This window comes from Macrobrachium rosenbergii, chromosome 23, assembly GCF_040412425.1.
Source record: "Macrobrachium rosenbergii isolate ZJJX-2024 chromosome 23, ASM4041242v1, whole genome shotgun sequence".
In the NCBI taxonomy this organism is placed as follows: Eukaryota; Metazoa; Arthropoda; class Malacostraca; order Decapoda; family Palaemonidae; genus Macrobrachium; species Macrobrachium rosenbergii.
The window spans coordinates 43,520,330-43,540,549 of NC_089763.1; the positions used below are offsets into that span (position 1 = coordinate 43,520,330).

Genomic DNA, 20,220 nt, shown 5'->3' on the forward strand with positions numbered 1-20,220 from the left:
AGTTAATTAGACGGTACAAGTACTTGAATATCCATTCCCAATGTTATTTGAAACGGCTCCAGAGATATTGTATGTTTCATATAGACAGTTAACATAAGAAGATTAGAATTATGTTTTCAACACACGAAGGTTAGAATCGGTAGAAATGTTTGTTTCGGGTGGTTATGAAAATCCAGAGATCCACACCGAGCTGCCGCTTTATTAAATCACTTATACACATCCCAGCTCTTTGCCTTTGGCCTAAATTCTATATTCCAATCCTATTAAATGCAAAATATGCGTACCACCAGAGCTCTAGCATATTGGCGTTGGGAGAAGATTGCGGATGTCGGGGGTTGGGGTGTCCTCCAGAGAGAACCTACTTACAGCTGACTCATTCCTTTGCCATAGGTAGTTGCTCTGAAGTAAATTAGCGAGGCATTTTTATCTTCCATAAGCGAGACCCCTTCTTTCTGTATTTTCTTTTACTTTCTCGTACTTCCTAATGAGCACCATGTTCTTAGGAGGCTTGAATTTCAAGTCAGTGGCCCCTGTGGGCGTGTTCCATATGAATAATATTCATCTTCTGAATAATAATAATAATAATAATAATAATAATAATAATAGTAATAATAATAATGAATATCCACTCATCTCTGGCCTCCCGTCTCACAGTTCTCATCCAAAAAGGTCTGGGTCTTCCAACTCTTCTGGCGCCTACAGAAGCCCAGCTGTTAATGTAATGCACCCGTATCATTCTCTTAGGGCCAGAGTTATGTGAAGGGCATATCCAAGCGGTCTATATCATCTTAATGAACACCATATTCCTTGGAAGCTTGAATTTTAATTCAGTGACCCCTGTGGGCTTGTTCCATATGAGTAGGGTTCTCTTCTGAATATAATAATAATAATTTCATAATACCTCATACTTTCGTAATTTCCCTCGTAATATCTTCTCTAATTAGGCTGTTATTTGACTCTTGCTCCGGTATTCTTAAAGCCTTATTCCCAGATAGCCATATTCTTTTTGTTATGCTCTCTCTCTCTCTCTCTCTCTCTCTCTCTCTCTCTCTCTCTCTCTCTCTCTCTCTCTCTCTCTCTCTCTCTCTATATATATATATATATATATATATATATATATATATATATATATATATATATATATATATAATTATATATGTATATGTGTATATATATACATACACGTGTATATACTTGTATTACATATGTATATATATTTATGTATGTCTGTATTGTGTGAATTTTGTCATTTATAAATTTGTGAATTTTTATACATGTTCGAAAATATTAAGCCGTAAATATCAAATTCACCATATCTTGGGAGTAACCAACACCCAAGGGAATTATAGTCGGTTATTCCCCTTGGCCGTAAATTATTCCTTTGTTACAGTACTTTCGATATATATATATATATATATATATATATATATATATATATATATATATATATATATATATATATATATATATATATGTGCGTGTGTGTGTGTGTGTGCGTGATATATATGCATATCAGCTACTACTTGTTCCGTATTTCCTTGGTGCACGAGTTATTGCAATACGACCTAAGGAAATTTATATCATCATCTCATTATTGTCACTGTGTAAAAAGAAATGCTACGTAACGGAATAAGTCCATTTTTGCCATCTTTCAGGATCAGTAATAATGAAAGTTCGGTGTTATTACAGTTGCTTAATTGAAGCCAGATTATTCATAGATAAATCAAAAGTGATATTGTAAATTTGCACTTAAAATCGACCTCTGAATTAAAGAGCCACATACAACGGCATCGACTGCATAAATTGCTGTCAACCGCTGCAATCCTACTCCTACAGAGAGATAGAATTCAGCTGTACACTAGGTTTTCACACTATAAGCATTGCGTTCCTACTACAGAGAGAGTGAGAGGGAGAGAGATTCAGTAATCAAGAAAGAGAATCCAGCAGTAGACTAGGTTTTCACGCAACTTCATCCATCTCATAGTACTAAATCAATCCCGGATGGTGTTATCAATAGTTATGTTTTTATGAACACATTGTCACGCTTGTCTGACTGATTGTATCATCCTGCGACCGTTGTTTCGCGTGAAAATCCTTCATACATTACTTGATGAAATAACTAGTAGCATATTTATATAAAACAGGCGTAACTACTGTAGCCTACATAGGAGGCTAGTGTGTCCATCACAGAATAGGGCCCTTTCTTGATTGGACGAAGAATAACCGTTAATAGCTTAAAATTGTGGTCCACTTTACGAGTGAGGACACACGCCTGTTGTTAGGTCCACTTTATTACTCTGGGCAAGATAGCTGAAGTTCAATAGACTTGCCGTCTAATATTTGCGCTTTAATTCCTTTAAAAATATATATTGAGGGCAAGTTCGTCTGTACGTATTCGCGATAAGATAATTCAAATGGAATTTAGCAAAAGAAAAAAAAGGCTTGGTTTCATATTGCCCAAAGCGGCTGAAAATATCACAGGCGATGAGGTGTGAGCCATATGACGGCATTTACAGTGCGCAAAACTGAATTTCTTGATTATTAATTTTAATAGCAATTGGTAATGCCTGACTCTTATTAGTTGCCAGATGTTTTGATCGAGTTTGAGACTAATATCATGACCTTCAACGAAATGTTCGATGTAAATTAAAGGCACATGAACTTCTCTTTTAAATTCTAAGTTATTCAGACAAATTAACATCTCTCCTTGCGGCAAGATACATACGTTAAATGTATGTGCAAATCACAATCAGCTGGCAACACTGTGAAAAACAATACTCAAGTGCTGCGTTCAGTAACTCGACAAACGCTGAATGGCTGTAAAGTCAACGAAGTTTGAATTTGACGTATTTCAATGAGTAGAAAAATTACATTTGTGCAAATAAATCGCCTTATGAGACTAAATGTATACTTATAATCTATTATATTATTGAAGGATTAGGACGTTGTGTATATTTTAAAACGTCACAATTGAGAGCAATAAAGGAAGCCAATCCGAAGCCACTGCCAATCCCTTAGGATCGAAGCCATTCGGAATGCGCTTTCTCATGTTCGGCCCACAACAAAAGTCAACAAAACTCATCCTGGGATGAGGACAGACAATGAGACATCTACAAACATGATGATGATGATGATGATGATTCGCAGCTCAGTTGTTGTGTAGACAATGTGTGGAATGGGGGAATAACGATATGGCTTATGTGAACGTAGCGGAATGGAGCCCCGATCAGGTGTCCGAGTGGCTTAAAGGTAAGGAGAAGGACGAAATGAGTTTTGCTGCCGAGTGCTCTCAGAGGAGGCGAGTCCTTGAGAAAAGTTCAACTGACAGGATGTGAAGGAAGTTCGCTGCTCTCAGGACGTGTTGACAAGTTAAAGACACCGCCCTTGTAATTGCTATGCCTGCTTCCATTAGTATTTTTCATGTTATTAATCCTTTATGGGCTTTCGGCGAGGGTAGATCTATAGGGCTCTTAGGCCCTCATCACAGTTGCCTAAGTTGGTCTTTATTGAGGGTTTTTCCCCAAGGCTAGGCAGGCCTCTTATCCCGAGAGACTGAAGTAGAAGTAATCTGTTAATAACGCAGCTTAGGCATAGCTTTCCCTTATGTAGTGGACTATTATCTTGGCCTATCTAGTTACATTTGAACTTCATTAGCCTAAGGTGCAACTACTCGAATAAAATATGAAATCTTGGTTCACTATTGATGAAATGGGTTTGAAACGCATTGTAGTAAATATTCTTTGTATGCCAGTAACTCTGCATATTATTTCTGGTTTGTTATTTGCATGCAAATGAATTGAAATCACTGCGACACAGTCTTGTGTATCTGGTTTAAGGTGCATGGGGTAAGGTTAGGTCTGGAGGAGGGGTCCAGGGAGAAGCAGAGGGTCTTCCCCCTCTCCCCTTGTTTAGATAAACCAGACATCTTAGGGAAGGTTAGGTTAGGATGTATCCCTGTTGAAGTAAGGTCGTCTGGCCTATTTAGCTGGACATCAACAAATTTAGTGTGTTGAACTTTAGTCAGAATAAGAAGGGGAATGATGAAACAGAAATAGTTGATTTGTTAATGAAATGGATTAGAATTATTTGAAACACTAGCAAATATTAAAACTGTCAAAAATCCCCTTGAAAAAACAGAATTTTGTGTACTGTACAGACAAAATTTTACCCTGATGGCTTGACAAGTTGACTGACTTGAAGCTTAGGCAGCATCCACACGAAAGAGCTTTGTTTGACGAACTTTGTCTGGTGTGATGTCAGAAGCGGGCAAGCTTCTGACTTTGCCCACTATTTCTCCGCTTCTGACGTCACATCGGACAAAGTTCATCGAACAAAGCTTGATCGTGTGGACGCAGCCTTAGTTTGGACATGTAGGCAAGATGGTTGCAAGTTATCTGAGCCAAGGTGCACTTCTAAATGTTGGTTTTACTGCCTTTAAATATGCTTTCCAAAGATTGCACAATAAAATCCAACATGATATTTGAAGGACTGGGAATATATCTTTGAAGACTTTAACATATTTAACGTGACGGGGACATCGCACGTGATTGCAGATCAAAGGAAAGACTGTGCTTATAAGGATTTCAGTAAAAAAAGGAGGACACAAGATAGAAACACATTAAAAGGGCTATTTAAAACAGTGACCTAACTAGGGATTAAGCTGTGAAGATTTTTTAGCGTTACATATTTGACAGTTTATGTAGAGTACGCTTTGTGATTCTTCAAATGTATCAGTATACATGTGTGTAGGATAAGAGATTTTTACAGAGCATAGCGAGTGTAATTGGTGAACTGGGACCAGATAAGTCAAATATAAGGAAGGGGGATGGTTAAGTAGAATAACATGTTCTTGTTGGAAATACTTGCTTACTGCATTAACAATAAAGGGGGCAATGCAGTTGGAAGCTGGTGTTTTATTGTGGTGGAAACAAAAGTAAGTAAAATATGGTTGTGCAACTTGATCCAACTCTCTGTGACTTTATGAACTAACCCAAAGCAGCATGTCATTCCTGGGTTCCTGGTCCCCCAACTTAATTTGACGAGGGTGCTGTAGATGAAGAAATACAGGGATGCATTGTAACCTAACATCAAAACATAAAATTCTACCTGACCCTCCCCCCATAGGGGGGAGGGGGAGTAGTGCCATCAGTGCATCTCATGCGGTACACTGTAGGTATTAAGATTCTTTGCAGCGTCCCTTTGGCCCCTAGCTGCAACCCCTTTTGATCCTTTTATTGTATCTCCTTTCATATTCTCTCTCTTCCATGTTACTTTCCACCCTCTCCTAACAAGTGGCTCATAGTGTAACTGCGAGGTTTTCCTCCTGTTACACCTTTTAAACCTTCTTTACTGTCAATTTCTGTTTCAGCACTGAATGACCTCATAGGTCCCAGCGCTTGGCCTTTGGCCTAAATTCTATATCCAGTTCAATCTTCCCCCCTTCCCTACCTAACCTAGGTGGCCATAAATCAGAATCAATATTTGGTTACCTTATTTGTTCTTTTCTATCAGTATCCTCAAAATCTATGGGTACCCCTTAAAACCTAACCAAACCCCAAGGCTTAAGCCACTGATACTGTTATTCAGGTCTTCCATTAGGATTAAGAATGCGTATATCAGAGGGTCAACAAAGGTTGGTGAAATATCAGAGAGAGTGCAGGATGGGAGACGGATGGTATGGACACCTACTGAGAAGGGAGGAAGACCATATTGGAAAGCATGCTATGGAGATGGAAGTGCAGGGTAGAAGAAGACAAGGAAGACTAAGAAAGATATGGAGAAACTGTAAGAGGGAGGACTCTAGAGAGAAGGGGCTTGGTGAAGTGGACGTTCCCTAGAGGTAGATGGAAGTGGCTCGTCCAAAATGGGTACCCTGTATAGAAACAGGCCTAAGTTGAGATGATGATGATGATGATTTGGGTCTCCCATTGTTGTTAAATATAATGGGAGTTCAGTTAAGTGGGAGATGAATATCTGATGTGTCAGAATTACACCCAAAACTATCAGATAAACTGGTGTACTCTAGGCTAATTGCTGTTTGAATTACTGGTACCTATACATCTCCAAATATGGGTATATCTTTTACTATATCTTTTAGGTACTGATAAATTACTGAATCCATATTAAGCATAGTTTGTAAACAGTTTTAACGAAGAACACTATTTTTTGTAGAAATTCGTAAAATATTAACAAAAGGCAAAACAAAACAACCATATCTTTGGTTAAGTGAGGAAACTGTTTGAAAAAGCAGTGCACAATGATTGACAGTAACTGTTGTAATTAGGAATAGATAAAGAGGTCACCACATTAGACTAAATACCTCTTGAACTCTCCTAAATAATGTGGTTCCCATAGGGGAGTAGTGAAATCAGTACACCTCATATGGTGCACTATAGGCATTATTAAAGGTATGAGTCAAGTTGATTAGGATTAGACCATTCATAGGCCAGCAATAGAAGACTTCATCCTGGATGTCTGATGGAATTTGTAATATCCACAAGCCTGGATAACGTTATATAAATTACCACATAAATGCACTATATGCAAAAATAACTAATTTTTAATGGAAAAAAAACAAATTGCAAGTGAAATCCATATGTACTTATATTTATCAGGTAGGTATGTATTGCTGAGTATAGTAGGTTATTTTGGCTTAAAAATGGCAAAAATGATTAACAGGCAGATATGATTAAATTAAAAAATCCACTATCATTGTTTTTTTCAGGCCTTGACGATGTCATTTTACCATACATTCATTACTTCGTTAATAATCAAGTTGATGGAAAGAGGCTCCTCCAGTTAACTCCTGATGAACTTCCATCCTTAGATGTTACGAAAATTGGTCACCAAGAGATAATCCTCCAGGGTGTGGAATTACTCAGAAATATTGTAAGTACTGTAATTAATAAAGTTGATGCTAAATTCACATGTACTGATGTTTTTCATGTTGGGTTGCCGTTCTTTCATGATTGACCCAAAAACAGTCATACATGAAGCCCTTACAAATAAGACTTGAAATTGCCCTATGACCTCGCATCATTTCATTGTTGGTTGAGAGAATTGCAATACCACCATTGTTTTAAATCCCAAGTTACTTTCTGTAATCATTCGTAAAGGAGTGATTTTCTCATTATTTTCATCACATACTCTTTTTACCATGAAAATGTGTGATAAATTCCTTTCCATTGATATGTCTGTACTATTGCTTTTTGTATCAGTTATTGCTTATAAAAATGTAAGAAACCTAAAAAAAATTTTCATATTTTTTATTTTGGAATATGGATGAATCATTAGTAGTCATTGAAATCTTAGAAGGTTAAGTACAATCCTTTGGGTAAGCCACATGCAACCCTTAAGGGACAGGCTAAATGTATATCAAGCACACCCCCAGACTGGGCAGACTTTAAGGTTGGCCAATTTAAGAAAAAAAAAACACATCAATGGAAAGAGGAACATATGCAAATGCATATGGTGTAAGAAAAAAAATTCAGAAAATTTTTCCCTACATTCCATGGGAATTTGAAAATGACTATTTACAATCCTATGTGGGTCCTCTTTTACAAGACACTCATAAAAATATGCTGATTTTACTTATAGAACATACCTGGTAGTTACATATAGCTGTCGTCTCTGACGTCATGGCAGAATTTTAAATTTCGCGCTAGCGCTATAAACACCTAGTCGATCCCTCTACCAGCGCCCTCTATAGGTAACAAGGAACTATCCAAACAATGTTCTAGAACTCATTAAGTTTTCTGCCGAGAGACCGGCAACACGGTCTCGTTCTTGGTTGAATTTTTTATCTGCAAGTTATACTTAAGTATTTCTGTGTGGTTTTTTGCTAGCTAGCGCTTTGCAATTTGTGGTTGGAATTAATTCATTGTGTACAATATGTCTGATTCTGGATCTCAGTATAGGTATTGTGCTTTAGGCTGTAGGACTCGATTGCCCAAGGCGGCTATCGACCCCATTCAGTTTGCTCTTCATGTAGGGGTAAATTTTGTAATTCAGAGAATACATGTGAGGAATGTATGCATCTAACAACGGATGAATGGTCAGCCTTAGAGAAATATCTACGAAAGTTAGAAAAGGACAGAGTTGGGAAGGCTTCGCAGAGGTCATCATCTGCTAAGTCTGTAGGGCAGGTGATTCAATCTGTTAACCCCTCTCCTATTAACTCTCCTTTGTCCGACCCTGTTGATCCCAATCCTATCACTGTGTCAGAGTTAAAAGTCCAGATGGACACTAAATTTTCAGCCACAGGGAGAGGGCATGTCGAAAGCCGAAAGGAGTCGAGTGGGACTTGCTCCTGAACAGTCACCCCCTCAAGTATTCCTGTTGTGCAATCCCAGGATGCTTCCGCATGCCATAGAAAAGGCGCTGCTGGGGATGTGTCTTCTAGTGGTGCTGATTCTTTGACTCCTCCTCGAAGTGGGCGCTTCAAGCATTCTTCTCACCCTCTCAAGAGGTCTCGCGCCGTCTCTCCTGCAGCGACTCCTAAGAAAAGATCGTTGACGGATCCACAAGCGGGCTGTAGCTTCTGGGAGGATCCTGAAGGTTTTTCCTCCTCCTCTTCAGTGGATCCGCCCCCTCGTCGGAAGGAACCTACGCATACCATTGCTAGTAATAGGCGTGATTTCGTACCAGGAGTGTCTACATCTCATCCAGCTTCATCGCAGATAGTGCCTCCTCCTACTACCGGTCAACAAGATCCCCGTTTTGTCGCTCAAGTTACGGACAAATTGACGGATCTTATTCAGTTCTTTTGTGGCGCTCGTGCTGCTTCGGGAGCACCTGTTGCGGGGCGCTTCCTTTGAATGTGCCACAAGTCTTGGCGCAAGAGCCTCCCACTTCATGCACCAGTGAAGAGGCTCAACCAGGCGCTTCAGCATTCTTCTCTGGCTCCGGATTCGCCACGTTCTGTTGGCGGCGCCACTTCAGCTTACGCGCGCCACACCTGGCAGATTCGGCGCCACTTCAGCATGGCGCGGCGCCACACCTGGCGGATTCGGCGCCACATCGGCATGGTCGCAAGACTTTCGATTCCATGCGACCTACGTTTCGTCAGGAAACAGTTCCTGCACACCAATTGTCTCCTGTGTCTTCTGAAGAAGAGGAAAATGAAGAAGATGTAGAAATGGAAGAGGACATTCCAGGAATCAAGGAGAAATCTTCTGGTTATAAGAAGTTACTCAAGTTTTTCGTTGAGAACTTTGGGGACTCTTTTAAGCCTTCGACTCCAGCATCTCCCAGATCGCAGTTTAAGAGGGACAATGCCTCGGATCCAGCTCCTTTTACACGCCTAGTATTGGCGATTTCGGCCAGGAAGGCTATCAAGAAGATTAATACCTGGCTCTCAGACAAGAGAGAGCAAGGCAAGAGTATGTTTTGTCTTCCACCCTCCAGATTGGCTCATCGCAGCCGCATGTGGTATGAGACTGGAGAACGTTTTTCCTTGGGTGTTTCTGCCTCCGCTCAAGGGGACTTCTCCAGTCTCGTGGATTCAAGTCGTCGCACAGCTCTTCAGTCAGCGAAGATCTTCTTCACGCAGTCGGAGTTGGATCATCTTCTCAAGAGTATTTTCGCTGTTGTGGAGGTCATCAGTTTCCTAGATTGGTCAGTGGCGGCTCTGGCTAGGAAAGTCAAAGAATTCGGACTTTCGGATGCGCAGTTGACGGATTTCACTTCGGTAGTCGACTGCATAGACAAGGGAATATGCGATAGTGCCTTGGAGCTAACTTCGGTTTTTGCAACCGGAGTTCTGAAGAAACTACAACTCTGGTGCTCTTTTTTCGCGATGGGTGTATCCCGCAACCAGAGGTCTGCTCTCCTCTTTGCCCCTTTGTCGAAGGACCACTTGTTCCCGAAGGAATTAGTTCGAGAGATTGCTGAAGCTCTCACGCAAAAAGCAACACAGGACCTTTTGGCTCAGTCAGCAAAGAAACCGAAGAAGGCTACTCCTGAAGCAACTTCCGCCAAAACTTCGGTGTTTTCAGACACTTCCAAGACGTTCAAGGGCAAGTCTGCTTCTCGGCCCTTTTCCAAGTTCCGTGGGAAAGGGAAATCCTCTACTCGACCTTCCAATATTCAACAGAAGAAATGAGTGTGCTGTCCTCCACATAGCAGTAGGTGCCAGACTCCAGTCGTTCTCGAAGGCCTGGCAAAAGGTCACTCAAGATCCTTGGACCTTACAGGTGATTCAGGAAGGGTACTCCATCCCATTCCAACAAAAGCCCCCGTTGTCGGACGCTCCAGTCACTTTTCAAGCGTACTCCAACGACTCTCAGAAGTTTTGCGCCCTTCGAGAAGAAGTAGAAGCACTACTAAGGAAACAAGCCATCGAATTAGTGCCGACCCCATGCTCTCCGGGGTTTTACAACCGCCTCTTTTTAGTTTCGAAGGCATCGGGAGGTTGGAGGCCAGTTCTAGGCATGAGCGCATTGAACGTTTTTGTAAAAAAGACGAAATTTTCGATGGAGACGACAGAGTCGGTGTTGGCATCTCTTCAACCGGGCGACTGGATGGTCTCGATAGACCTCCAGGATGCATACTTCCATGTTCCAATCCATCAGGAATCAAGGAAGTTCCTGAGGTTTGTTTTCCAAGGCAAAGTATTCCAGTTCAGAGCTCTTTGTTTTGGACTGTCAACTGCACCTCAGGTGTTTACAAGAGTTCTGTCAACGGTGGCGAAGAATCTTCACTTGTAAGGAATAAGGATGTCATTGTATCTGGACGACTGGCTTATGAAAGCACACTCCAAAGCCAAATGTGTGGAGGACCTAATAAAGACATTATCTCTGGCAAAGGAACTAGGTCTACTAGTCAATGTTCCGAAATCGTCCCTCTCACCATCACAACAGATAGTTTATTTGGGAGTGAGGATGGACTCTCTGGCTTTTCGGGCTTCTCCATCAATACGGAGAGTAAAGTCTTGTCTAAGCAAGATAGACGACTTTCTACATCGCGAGGTTTGCTCAGCCAACCAGTGGATGAGCTTGCTGGGGACTTTAGCCTCGATGGAGAAGTTCGTAAAACTGGGGAGACTCAAGATGAGGCCCCTGCAGTTTTATCTACAAAGCCAATGGCCACGCAAAACCCATCCGGATTCCTTTCTTTTCAAGATCTCAGATCGGATCAAGAAGGAGCTGGTCTGGTGGAATTCAAGAGAAAGACTAGAGGAGGGAATTTCTCTTTATATCAAGAACCCAGACCTCACACTCTTGTCAGACGCTTCGGATCGGGTGGGGAGCGACTTTAGACAACAAGGAATGTTCAGGCCAGTGGCAGGAAGAACAGAAAGAACTGCACATAAATGTGAAAGAACTGAAAGCGGTACATCTAGCCTTGATGCAATTTCAACAAGAGGTAAAAGGCAAGGTAATTCTAGTTCAGTCGGACAACACGACAGCTCTTGCTTATATAAAAAAGCAAGGGGGCACTCATTCCTTCTCCCTGTATCATACGACCAAGGAACTTTTAGAATGGTCGGAAGAGAACGAGGTCACGTTATTGACCAGGTTCATAAAAGGCGAGAGGAATGTAACAGCGGATCTCTTAAGCAGGAAGAATCAAGTCTTGCCCACGGAATGGACCTTACATCCGCAGGTTTGCAAACAGTTGTGGAATCTGTGGGGTTGTCCACTAATAGACCTGTTTGCAACAGACAGAACAAAACGCCTCCCCGTATATTGCTCCCCAGATCTGGACGACAAGGCACTTTGGGTGGATGCAATGACAATGAGTTGGGATTGCCTGGAACTTTACGCTTTTCCACCTTTCAAAATTATCAGGAAGGTCCTGGAAAAGTTCAGGAACCACAAGAACACCAAGATGACACTAATTGTTCCATTCTGGCCATCGAGGGAGTGGTTCCCAGATCTTCTCCTCCTTCTCGCAGATTTTCCGAGGATCCTCCCGTCGAGGAAAGATCTACTCAGACAGCCCCACTTCCTGAGGTTCCATCAGAACTTGTCCGCTCTACGGCTTGTCGCCTGCAGACTGTCGAGCGACTCCTCAGGAAGAGAGGCTTTTCAAAGGAGGTTGCAAGCGCTATTGCGCGACCCAGAAGAAAGTCTTCGGACGCAGTGTACCAGGCAAGATGGAGTCAGTTTAGAGACTGGTGCAATAGACATGGAGTTTCGTCTTCTAAAACCTCTCTAAATCAAATAGCAAAGTTCTTGCTATCCCTTTATAAGGAAAAAGGATTGTCTTTGAGCACAGTTAAGGGGGTATCGATCAATGCTTGCGTCGGTATTTAAGCACAGAGGTCTAGACATCTCGAACAATCAGGATCTAACGGATTTACTTAAGTCTTTTAATACCTCAAGACGAAAGTTCCTAAACAAATAGCTTGGAATTTGGACATCGTTCTTAAATGGATTTGTTCAGATCAATTGAACCTTTGGCAAATGTCTCGTTGAGAAATTTGACTAAGAAAACTATTTTTCTAGTAGCACTCGCAACAGCCAGGAGGGTGAGTGAGGTTCATGCCTTGGACAAAACTATTGGTTTTGCTCAAGGAAAAGCTGTATGTTCTTCCTCTCTTAGGTTCTTAGCGAAGAACGAAGATGCGTCCAGACCATGGCCTAGGTCTTCCAGCATTAAGAGCCTTTCAGATCTTGTGGGAGAAGGAGAACAAGAGAGATTGTTGTGCCCGGTGAGAGCCTTAAAGTTCTATATTCACCGAACAAAGGGAATCAGGGGCTCTTCGGAGAACTTGTGGTGTTCTGTGAGAAACCCGACGAGACCACTTTCCAAGAATGCTCTTGCTTTCTTCTTAAGAGAAGTTATTTCGAAGCCCATGGAATTGTCAGGACTCAGACACGGGAATTCTGAAAGTGAGAGCACATGAGATAAGAGCTGTAGCTACATATTTAGCTTTCAGGCACAATCTATCAGTGCAAAAGATTGTGAATTCTACGTTTTGGCGATGTAAGTCGGTCTTCGCATCGCATTACTTGTCAGAATTGAAGACAGATTTTGACAATGGCAGTACCTTAGGGCCTTTAGTGGTTACTGACACGGTGGTGGGTGAGGGAGAAAGAGGGGCAATCCTATCCGACTAACATTTTCTCCTTGATGTTGGAAATTGGGTTTGGTTGCGTCGTCTGTAGGTACTATGTTTGATGGTTTAGGAGTACCTACAGTCTTTTTAATTTTGTGGTTGAAAGTTTTTAATTTTTAATATTATGGTGATAGAGGTGATCCCTTATTGTTAATCTGGTACTGCGCCCAGAGCAAGGGCATACTAAGTCTTGTCCATCACGGCGTTGTCCTCTCGGCAGTACTAACAGATTGTATCTGACACCCGGATCCTTTATATCCTGTCAATACAATCGAGGGATAAGCAGACTACAGAGGCAGTAACCGCTGAGTCAGCAATCCTTCAAGGTAAGGAACTAAAATTCATGTTTTGATTTCTAACAATGTATGTGGCTGACATGGTCCCACCTCCACTAAAGGTGCCAATCAGCTATATGTAACTACCAGGTAAGTTCTATAAGTAAAAATGATATTTTTATGATAAAAGAAGGTTTTACTTATACTTACCTGGTAGTTACATGAGTAAACCCGCCCACCTCCCCTCTCATGTCAAGTGGGCATAAAACTTAATGAGTTCTAGAACATTGTTGGGATAGTTCCTTGTTACCTATAGAGGGCGCTGGTAGAGGGATCACCTAGGTGTTTATAGCGCTAGAGCGAAATTTAAGATTCTGCCGTGACGTCAGAGACGACAGCTATATGTAACTACCAGGTAAGTATAAGTAAAACCTTATTTTATCATAAAAATATCATTTTTACGAAGTTATACATGTTTTTTCTAATACTTTATTTTATTTTGTAAAGTTATAATTACAGTTCACACAGTATCATAACAGATAAGAAATAAAATCAGTAACAAATCCTGAGTATATTTGTTTTAAAATATTTATGAGATTTACTGAGATGGGGAGATGCAGTAACTTTTTGTGAGGTATATATGGTTTTTCTAATATTTCTCTGCACTTTTCTTTGCAGAATTACAATTATAGCTGACATAATTATCATGAAAGATAAGAACTAAAACCAATAGCAATTTCTGGGTATATTTATGAGCAAATAAATAAAAAGACGTCATGGGATAGAGACAGGCAGTACATTCCTCATCAAGTCTCAAGGCCCACTGATCTCCCTCTGTCCTGTGCTGAGCTACTACAGTTGCTATAAGTCATTTATGGAGCATTGCAGTGCTTTGAACATGTTTCCCGCTAAATTCATCCAAATCATATGATGCTTAATGTTAATACAGGCAATCCCCAGTTAACGGTGGGGGTTCCGTTTCCGGCCCAGCGCCGCTAACTAAAAATCGACGATAATAGCACTGATAAGCTGCTTATCAGTGCCGTTAATTGGGTACCGGTGCCGATAAACTGCTTACCGACACCAATAAACCGCTTACCTGCACTGAAAATCCAGTTCACACCGTCGCTAGACAAGCTCCATAAAACTGGATCGCCTGTACTCACATGAGTTAGCCCGTCCATCACTCAAAACCTGTTATAGATACGCAATGATGATGCCCATCCATTAAGGGTTAAGCTATTTCATAATGACGATGTAACACCTCATTAGAAAATATGAGTAGTTTGTGGAATCTGTTGCCACCAGTAGTTCTTGTCTATTTCTTCCCCCTAAATGTTTGTGTATTCTTCACATAGCTGAATTTTTTAACACCTTCAGTCACTCTTGAATAAATTTCATGTGAAGAGGATGGATTAGAATGGTTGCCTTTAAACACTTTTGTTAAGTGTGAAAGATAAATATTCATGAGAGGTAGGCAAAATGATGGGTGTTCTTCATGTGAGTTTACATTACTTTATGCCTTATTATTAGGCTATACTGTACTATATGTACTTGCATTTTGCTTACATAATTTGTCTTTTTCAGCATTATCAGCTATATCAGGAGAATGTACAGTTCTTGGCCCTTCGCTTGAGTTCCAAAGCCAGAAGCATCTATAATGAGTTGCGAGTTGTTACGTCGAACAGGAACGGTGGATGTGGAAGTGCAGGAGAAGATGAAGATGGAGAAGATGACAGTGATAACAGAATTGATCGTAATGGAGAAAAAGAAAAGAAAAAGCAGGAAAGAGTATCAACAGCTATCATCGCTGGGGTGTCGGATGTTTTGGCATCAGTGAAAGGGCTAGTGTCATGGTTAAATAGGTGAGAAAGGTTTTAGACTATACTTTGCAAAGGCAGTTGAAGGTTGTTATGGCATGAAAAGAAGATAAAGTAGCATGATAGTTGCCTTGATGAGGGGTCACTACCAGCAGGTGTCAGTTTTATTCTTGATTGGCTTTAATCCCCTGACTTTTCATTTGACTTAGGGTTGTGTAGCTCTTCATCTTCGAGGGTTGTTTAGCTCTTCATCTTCGACTTGATGTGGACAAGTATTACAGATTGGTTCATTGAATGTTGTTTCATTTACTGTATTTTGAATGTATTGTTATATTATATTTGCTCTGTATGGATGGGAAAGAAAAATTATTGTTCTTATATTACAGGCAACCTTTTGCTGGTGTGGAACAGTATGATTGCTTGAAGAACAGCTTGGTAGAATTAAGCATAAGGTTGGCAACCATTGCTCAACGTGATATGTTTGCGGAAAATCAGGCCACAGTCATATCACAGTCATGCTACAAATTTGCTCAAATATCTGACAAGATAATTCAGGTAAGAGTAAATAAATAAACTGGATTAAAGTTCATTGTTTTTTGGGGCATATTTATATGTATTTTAGTGTGTCTGGTCATTCTCCATCAGCACATTAATAGTAAGTATAGGTTAAGTATCGTCTTGCTTCATCATTATAATTTTCATATTGGAAATGCTTGCACTAAACAAGCAAATTTGTTTGTTACTAACTGTACAGTACAACAAGTATGGAAAACTGAGTTCTGGTATCATACTTATTAAACAGCAGAACCTTGACTATGGTGGGTGGGTCCTCCCTGCTACTAAAGAATTCCTTTCCTTACTTGGCCACACTTTGCTACTGATCTTTTTGGTTTGTGGGAATGTTTAGTGATTGTATTAAATTATTCTTCCCAAACTTCACCCTTTTCCTGCAGTAAGACTTACTTTATTATAAATGTACTGTATTTGGATTTTAACATTTCTGCTTTTTTGTAGGTTATAGCTTTCCTGAGGGTCTCTTGAGAGATTTTAAGGTATCACTGTTGTCAACACTTTTTGGGAAAGTGCACTCCTAAATGTTAATTGTTGATAGCATTGTAATATACATTTGAGACTAATGGCAGTAATGCACTTAAAAGTTTTTGCCTTTTATTAAATATGAAGTAATCATTTAGTTCTTTGTGCCTTCCATGGCATAAGAAAGATATAGGTTTTGAAGTTATAACTTCTTAAAATTATTTTGATTTTCCTTAAGACAGATGATTAGGTGACTAAAATTATATTGATTTTCCATAAGACAGACAATTAGGGATGAGGTTGTATGTAGAAATGATTCAGCAGCTCAAAAATGCTTAGCAAAATATTCAGAATTTCCCTTGATAAACCATCATCATATTAGCCACACTGCTGATTGAATACCTGCTAAATACATTAGTTGTGAAGGTCTTTCAAGAAAGATATGAAAATAATTAGATAGAAGTACTGTAACTCCAGATGGTAAAGTTTGTACATTGCAGCTAATCTGAAGCTGAAGTTTTTCTGCTACTTGACAGCAGCCAAAAATATTGTATATTTTTACGAAAGTATTTGATTTTAAACTTCGATTATTCAAGTGCTGCAAGCTTTATTCTGGGTACCTTTTTACCAGTGGTAATGATTATTGCAACTGATTATAAATTAGAAAAAACATTGTTACAAATTCTTTGGTTGAATTAATAATAGTCATATTGAAAATTAATGCCTTTCACAGGAATATAGTGATCCACTTATCATTCAGCCAGCAACATTAGACATTGCTACGATAAAAAAGAAAGCTGATGATGAATTGGTAAGTTTTTGTCGAATACTTTTTTATGGAACATTCTATAAGCTTATAAGGGCTTTATTTTTACCTCTCTACCCATAGTAGTAATTTACCAAATTTATCATAAGCATAGTAGTAATTTACCAAATTTATCATAAGTTGATATTTTGGAGAATTCATTGAATTATACCTTTATTCATCAACTACATTGAATTATACCTTTATTCATCAACTACAATAATAATCATGCTTGTGAATGTGTAAATTTTTCCCACAAAAAGATTATGTTAAGAGTAGTATTGATGAATATGGTTAAAATTGGAGTATAAAACGCATGACTTGAATGACTTCTAAAAAATATGGAAAAGGAGAATGTTAATTACTCTTAAAGGTTAGTGCTGACAGATCAGGAATTCATTATTTAACTTATTATGCAGACTGTCCTTGCCTAAGATCTCCTAATCTTGATCCCATCCTTGCTGATGATTGCAATTTTTGAAAAAACATGTTTACAAAAGCTTAATATTGACACACATTTGTAAATGAGAAAGAAGTAATACAAAGTGAATGTCAAAAATTAATGTGACAGATTGGCTGAACTGAGATATCCTTAAGAAAACCCAAATAAATGGTTACATGCTGCATTTTTGTAGAATGTTTGTTTCCCTGAAAGTTCCTGGCTAGTTTTGTGGAGAATTAAGTTGTGCTTATTTGATCACATTTGCATAATAAGAAATTATAGTTTGGCAGGCCCATTGATTTTTGTTTACTTTGCAACTGAAGTTAGACATTTTTTCATGTAAGTTTCATGTACATTGATATAAATTTCCAGGGAGTAATGCTACAAGGATCATACCATGGAATCCACCAAGTGTCTGGGGTACGCAACCTCAGCCCTGCACATCAGTGTGGCAAACTTGAAGAAGGGGATGAACTTGTTCAAGTCAACTACCAAACAGTAGTAAGTAAAGACTCAGGAAACCATGAAAAAGGGGGTAGATCAAGATCTAGATCCGATAGGCACACATGACAGAAGAGTGGAGGTAATTTCTTTTTACCTCTAACCTCATGGAGAAAAAATTTGACATAAAATGTTAATGATAATAACTTTGTTACATTAACTGAAAAACTAATTATTTATTTATTTTTTTTTAAGTGTGATACATCAAAGATCTGTATAAATTCCCGTTGTCTGTGATTTCCTGGGTTCTCTTAGAGGTCTTTTCTTGCTGCATTAGCTTTTTTGGACTAACTGTTCCTCATCCATTCGTATCACATGTCCAAACCATCTCACTTGAAGGTCAGTATTTATTCCAGCATCTTGATGCCATGTCCCTCCACTTCTTGTTCTAATACAAACTTCCCACTGTACTTCAGCCATGAATCTTAAAATATTTTGGTCACACTTTTAATCAGTCTCCATTTTCCTTGTTTGTGCATGTTTCTGCGCCATAGTAGACTAGAACATGCCTTATATATGGAATATCTATTTACCAATATTATAGCCGTCTCTCTCCAGCTGATCATTGGCACAGCTGCTCTTATGGTTCTGTTGAGTCCTGCTTCAGAGTTGTTTGTGTACCCAAGGCACAGAATTGCTGTGCCCCATCTGTGACCTGCCCATCCATCACAACATGGTTCTGAATGCCTCTGTCTTCCCATTCATTCTTGTAATGCATATCTGGCATTGCAAATATCATACTCCATGTATATTTTATAATCCTGAGCACATCTTTTGACACTATCTGTACCATCACTGATTGAGCATTTACTTTTGCATCTTTTCCTGTCAGCATTAGCTAAGTTTTGCTTATGTAGACTTTCAGTCCTCTCCTCACAATTCCAATTGTCCACCTTTTAAACATTTTCCCACCTTTCCCGTTTCAGCACAGTTTTGTAGCTTCTCCCGTAACTGTCATAAATATAAATGTCTGAACACTGATCATAGATGGACATCAACATGGTACGCATCACATATTTTAGTTTATTTGGTGAGGGTTGTCCTGTTTTGGAGCCCTTTAATTAATTGTAAGTGCATTTCACCAGCAAGGTTTGTCTCCAGTCAAACATGGACACCAATGTCTCGAGTCAGACAAGAATGCTGAAGAACTGTGACATTGCCTTATATACAATTAGCAATTCAGCATTAAAGAAATTGTATACTGTATTCGTGGACATAAAAAATTTTGATTATTATATTAGATTCCGTACTGGAAGTGCCTCTTCCCTTTTCCTTTTGATAGTTTCTTCTGTGGGCTCTAGCTGCCAAGGCAGAGAATGATGTTGGGTTGTAGTGAACTTATGAGTGTGACTCAAGATTTCTATTGTGTATTGAGTGACTCAGCTGGCACATACATTATGAATCATTGAATCACAAGTTGAGTAATAAGGTATTCTTTTAATGTAATTATTTTGAATGTTGTCTTTGCGATAAGCATTTCCAAATTGTGTTTTATAATTGCAAAAAGAGGTAGTAGTTGCACTTGAATTTTCCATAGTATTATGTTTGCAATGATATACAAATGGGACTGTAAATTTAATAACTGACGTTTTCTTTGTCATTGTCAGGAAAGTAAACTAGGTCAGAAGTCATATAACGAAGGTACAACTCGATTATATAAAAGAAATGTACACACTGTATGCAGATCTGTGAAAAAATCACGGATGCAAATTAGTTAGGTTCCAATGAAAATTTTGTGAATGCAGAAACAAGAATGCATGAAGTATGACTGTACAATATTATTATTATTCAGAAAATGAACCTTACTATATGGAATAAACCCACAGGGGCCATTGACTTGAAATTCAAGCTTCCAAAGAGTATGGTGTTCATTCGAAAGAAATAACAGAAGGTAAAGAGAAATACAGAAAGAGGAGATCAATTTTTAGAAAAATATCATTTGTTCAAAAACTTACCTGTCAGATATATATATAGCTGTATTCTCCGAAGGTCCGACAGAATTTCAAATTTAAGCGGCAATACGATTGCATCGGTCAGGTGGTTAGTACCCATTCCCGCCATCTGGGAGGCGGTATCAGGAACCATTCCCATTTTCTATTCAGATTTTCTCTGTCGCTGTGTTGTCAACAACTGTTGTCTGCTCCTCCGTCATAGTTTGCTTTTTTTTAAGTATCTGATTGTCTTTTGGTATTTTGACTTTGGATCGGTAGATCGCATAAAGCTTTTGACTTTTCTTTGGTTTTGAATTAGACTATCATTATGTCTGGGTCTAGCTCTGC

The 20,220-nt window shown here is 39.4% G+C and overlaps 1 protein-coding gene across 3 annotated transcripts in view; it reads left to right on the top strand.

Moving 5' to 3' along the window:
• The first annotated feature begins 3,049 nt into the window (after positions 1 to 3,049).
• cnk (connector enhancer of ksr) overlaps positions 3,050 to 20,220 on the top strand; it is a 75,611-nt gene continuing 58,440 nt past the window's right edge. Inside the window, exons 1-7 of one of the 3 annotated variants that reach the window (XM_067125831.1) lie at positions 3,112 to 3,249; positions 6,725 to 6,888; positions 14,926 to 15,203; positions 15,368 to 15,430; positions 15,545 to 15,713; positions 16,927 to 17,004; positions 17,813 to 17,941. In XM_067125831.1, coding sequence (XP_066981932.1) covers positions 15,636 to 15,713; positions 16,927 to 17,004; positions 17,813 to 17,941 — 285 coding nt within the window. In that variant the 5' untranslated portion in view covers positions 3,112 to 3,249; positions 6,725 to 6,888; positions 14,926 to 15,203; positions 15,368 to 15,430; positions 15,545 to 15,635. Of the gene's footprint in view, positions 3,250 to 6,724; positions 6,889 to 14,925; positions 15,204 to 15,367; positions 15,431 to 15,544; positions 15,714 to 16,926; positions 17,005 to 17,812; positions 17,942 to 20,220 lie in introns of all 3 variants that reach the window. The other 2 variants (XM_067125829.1, XM_067125830.1) reach the window with 2 other exon arrangements.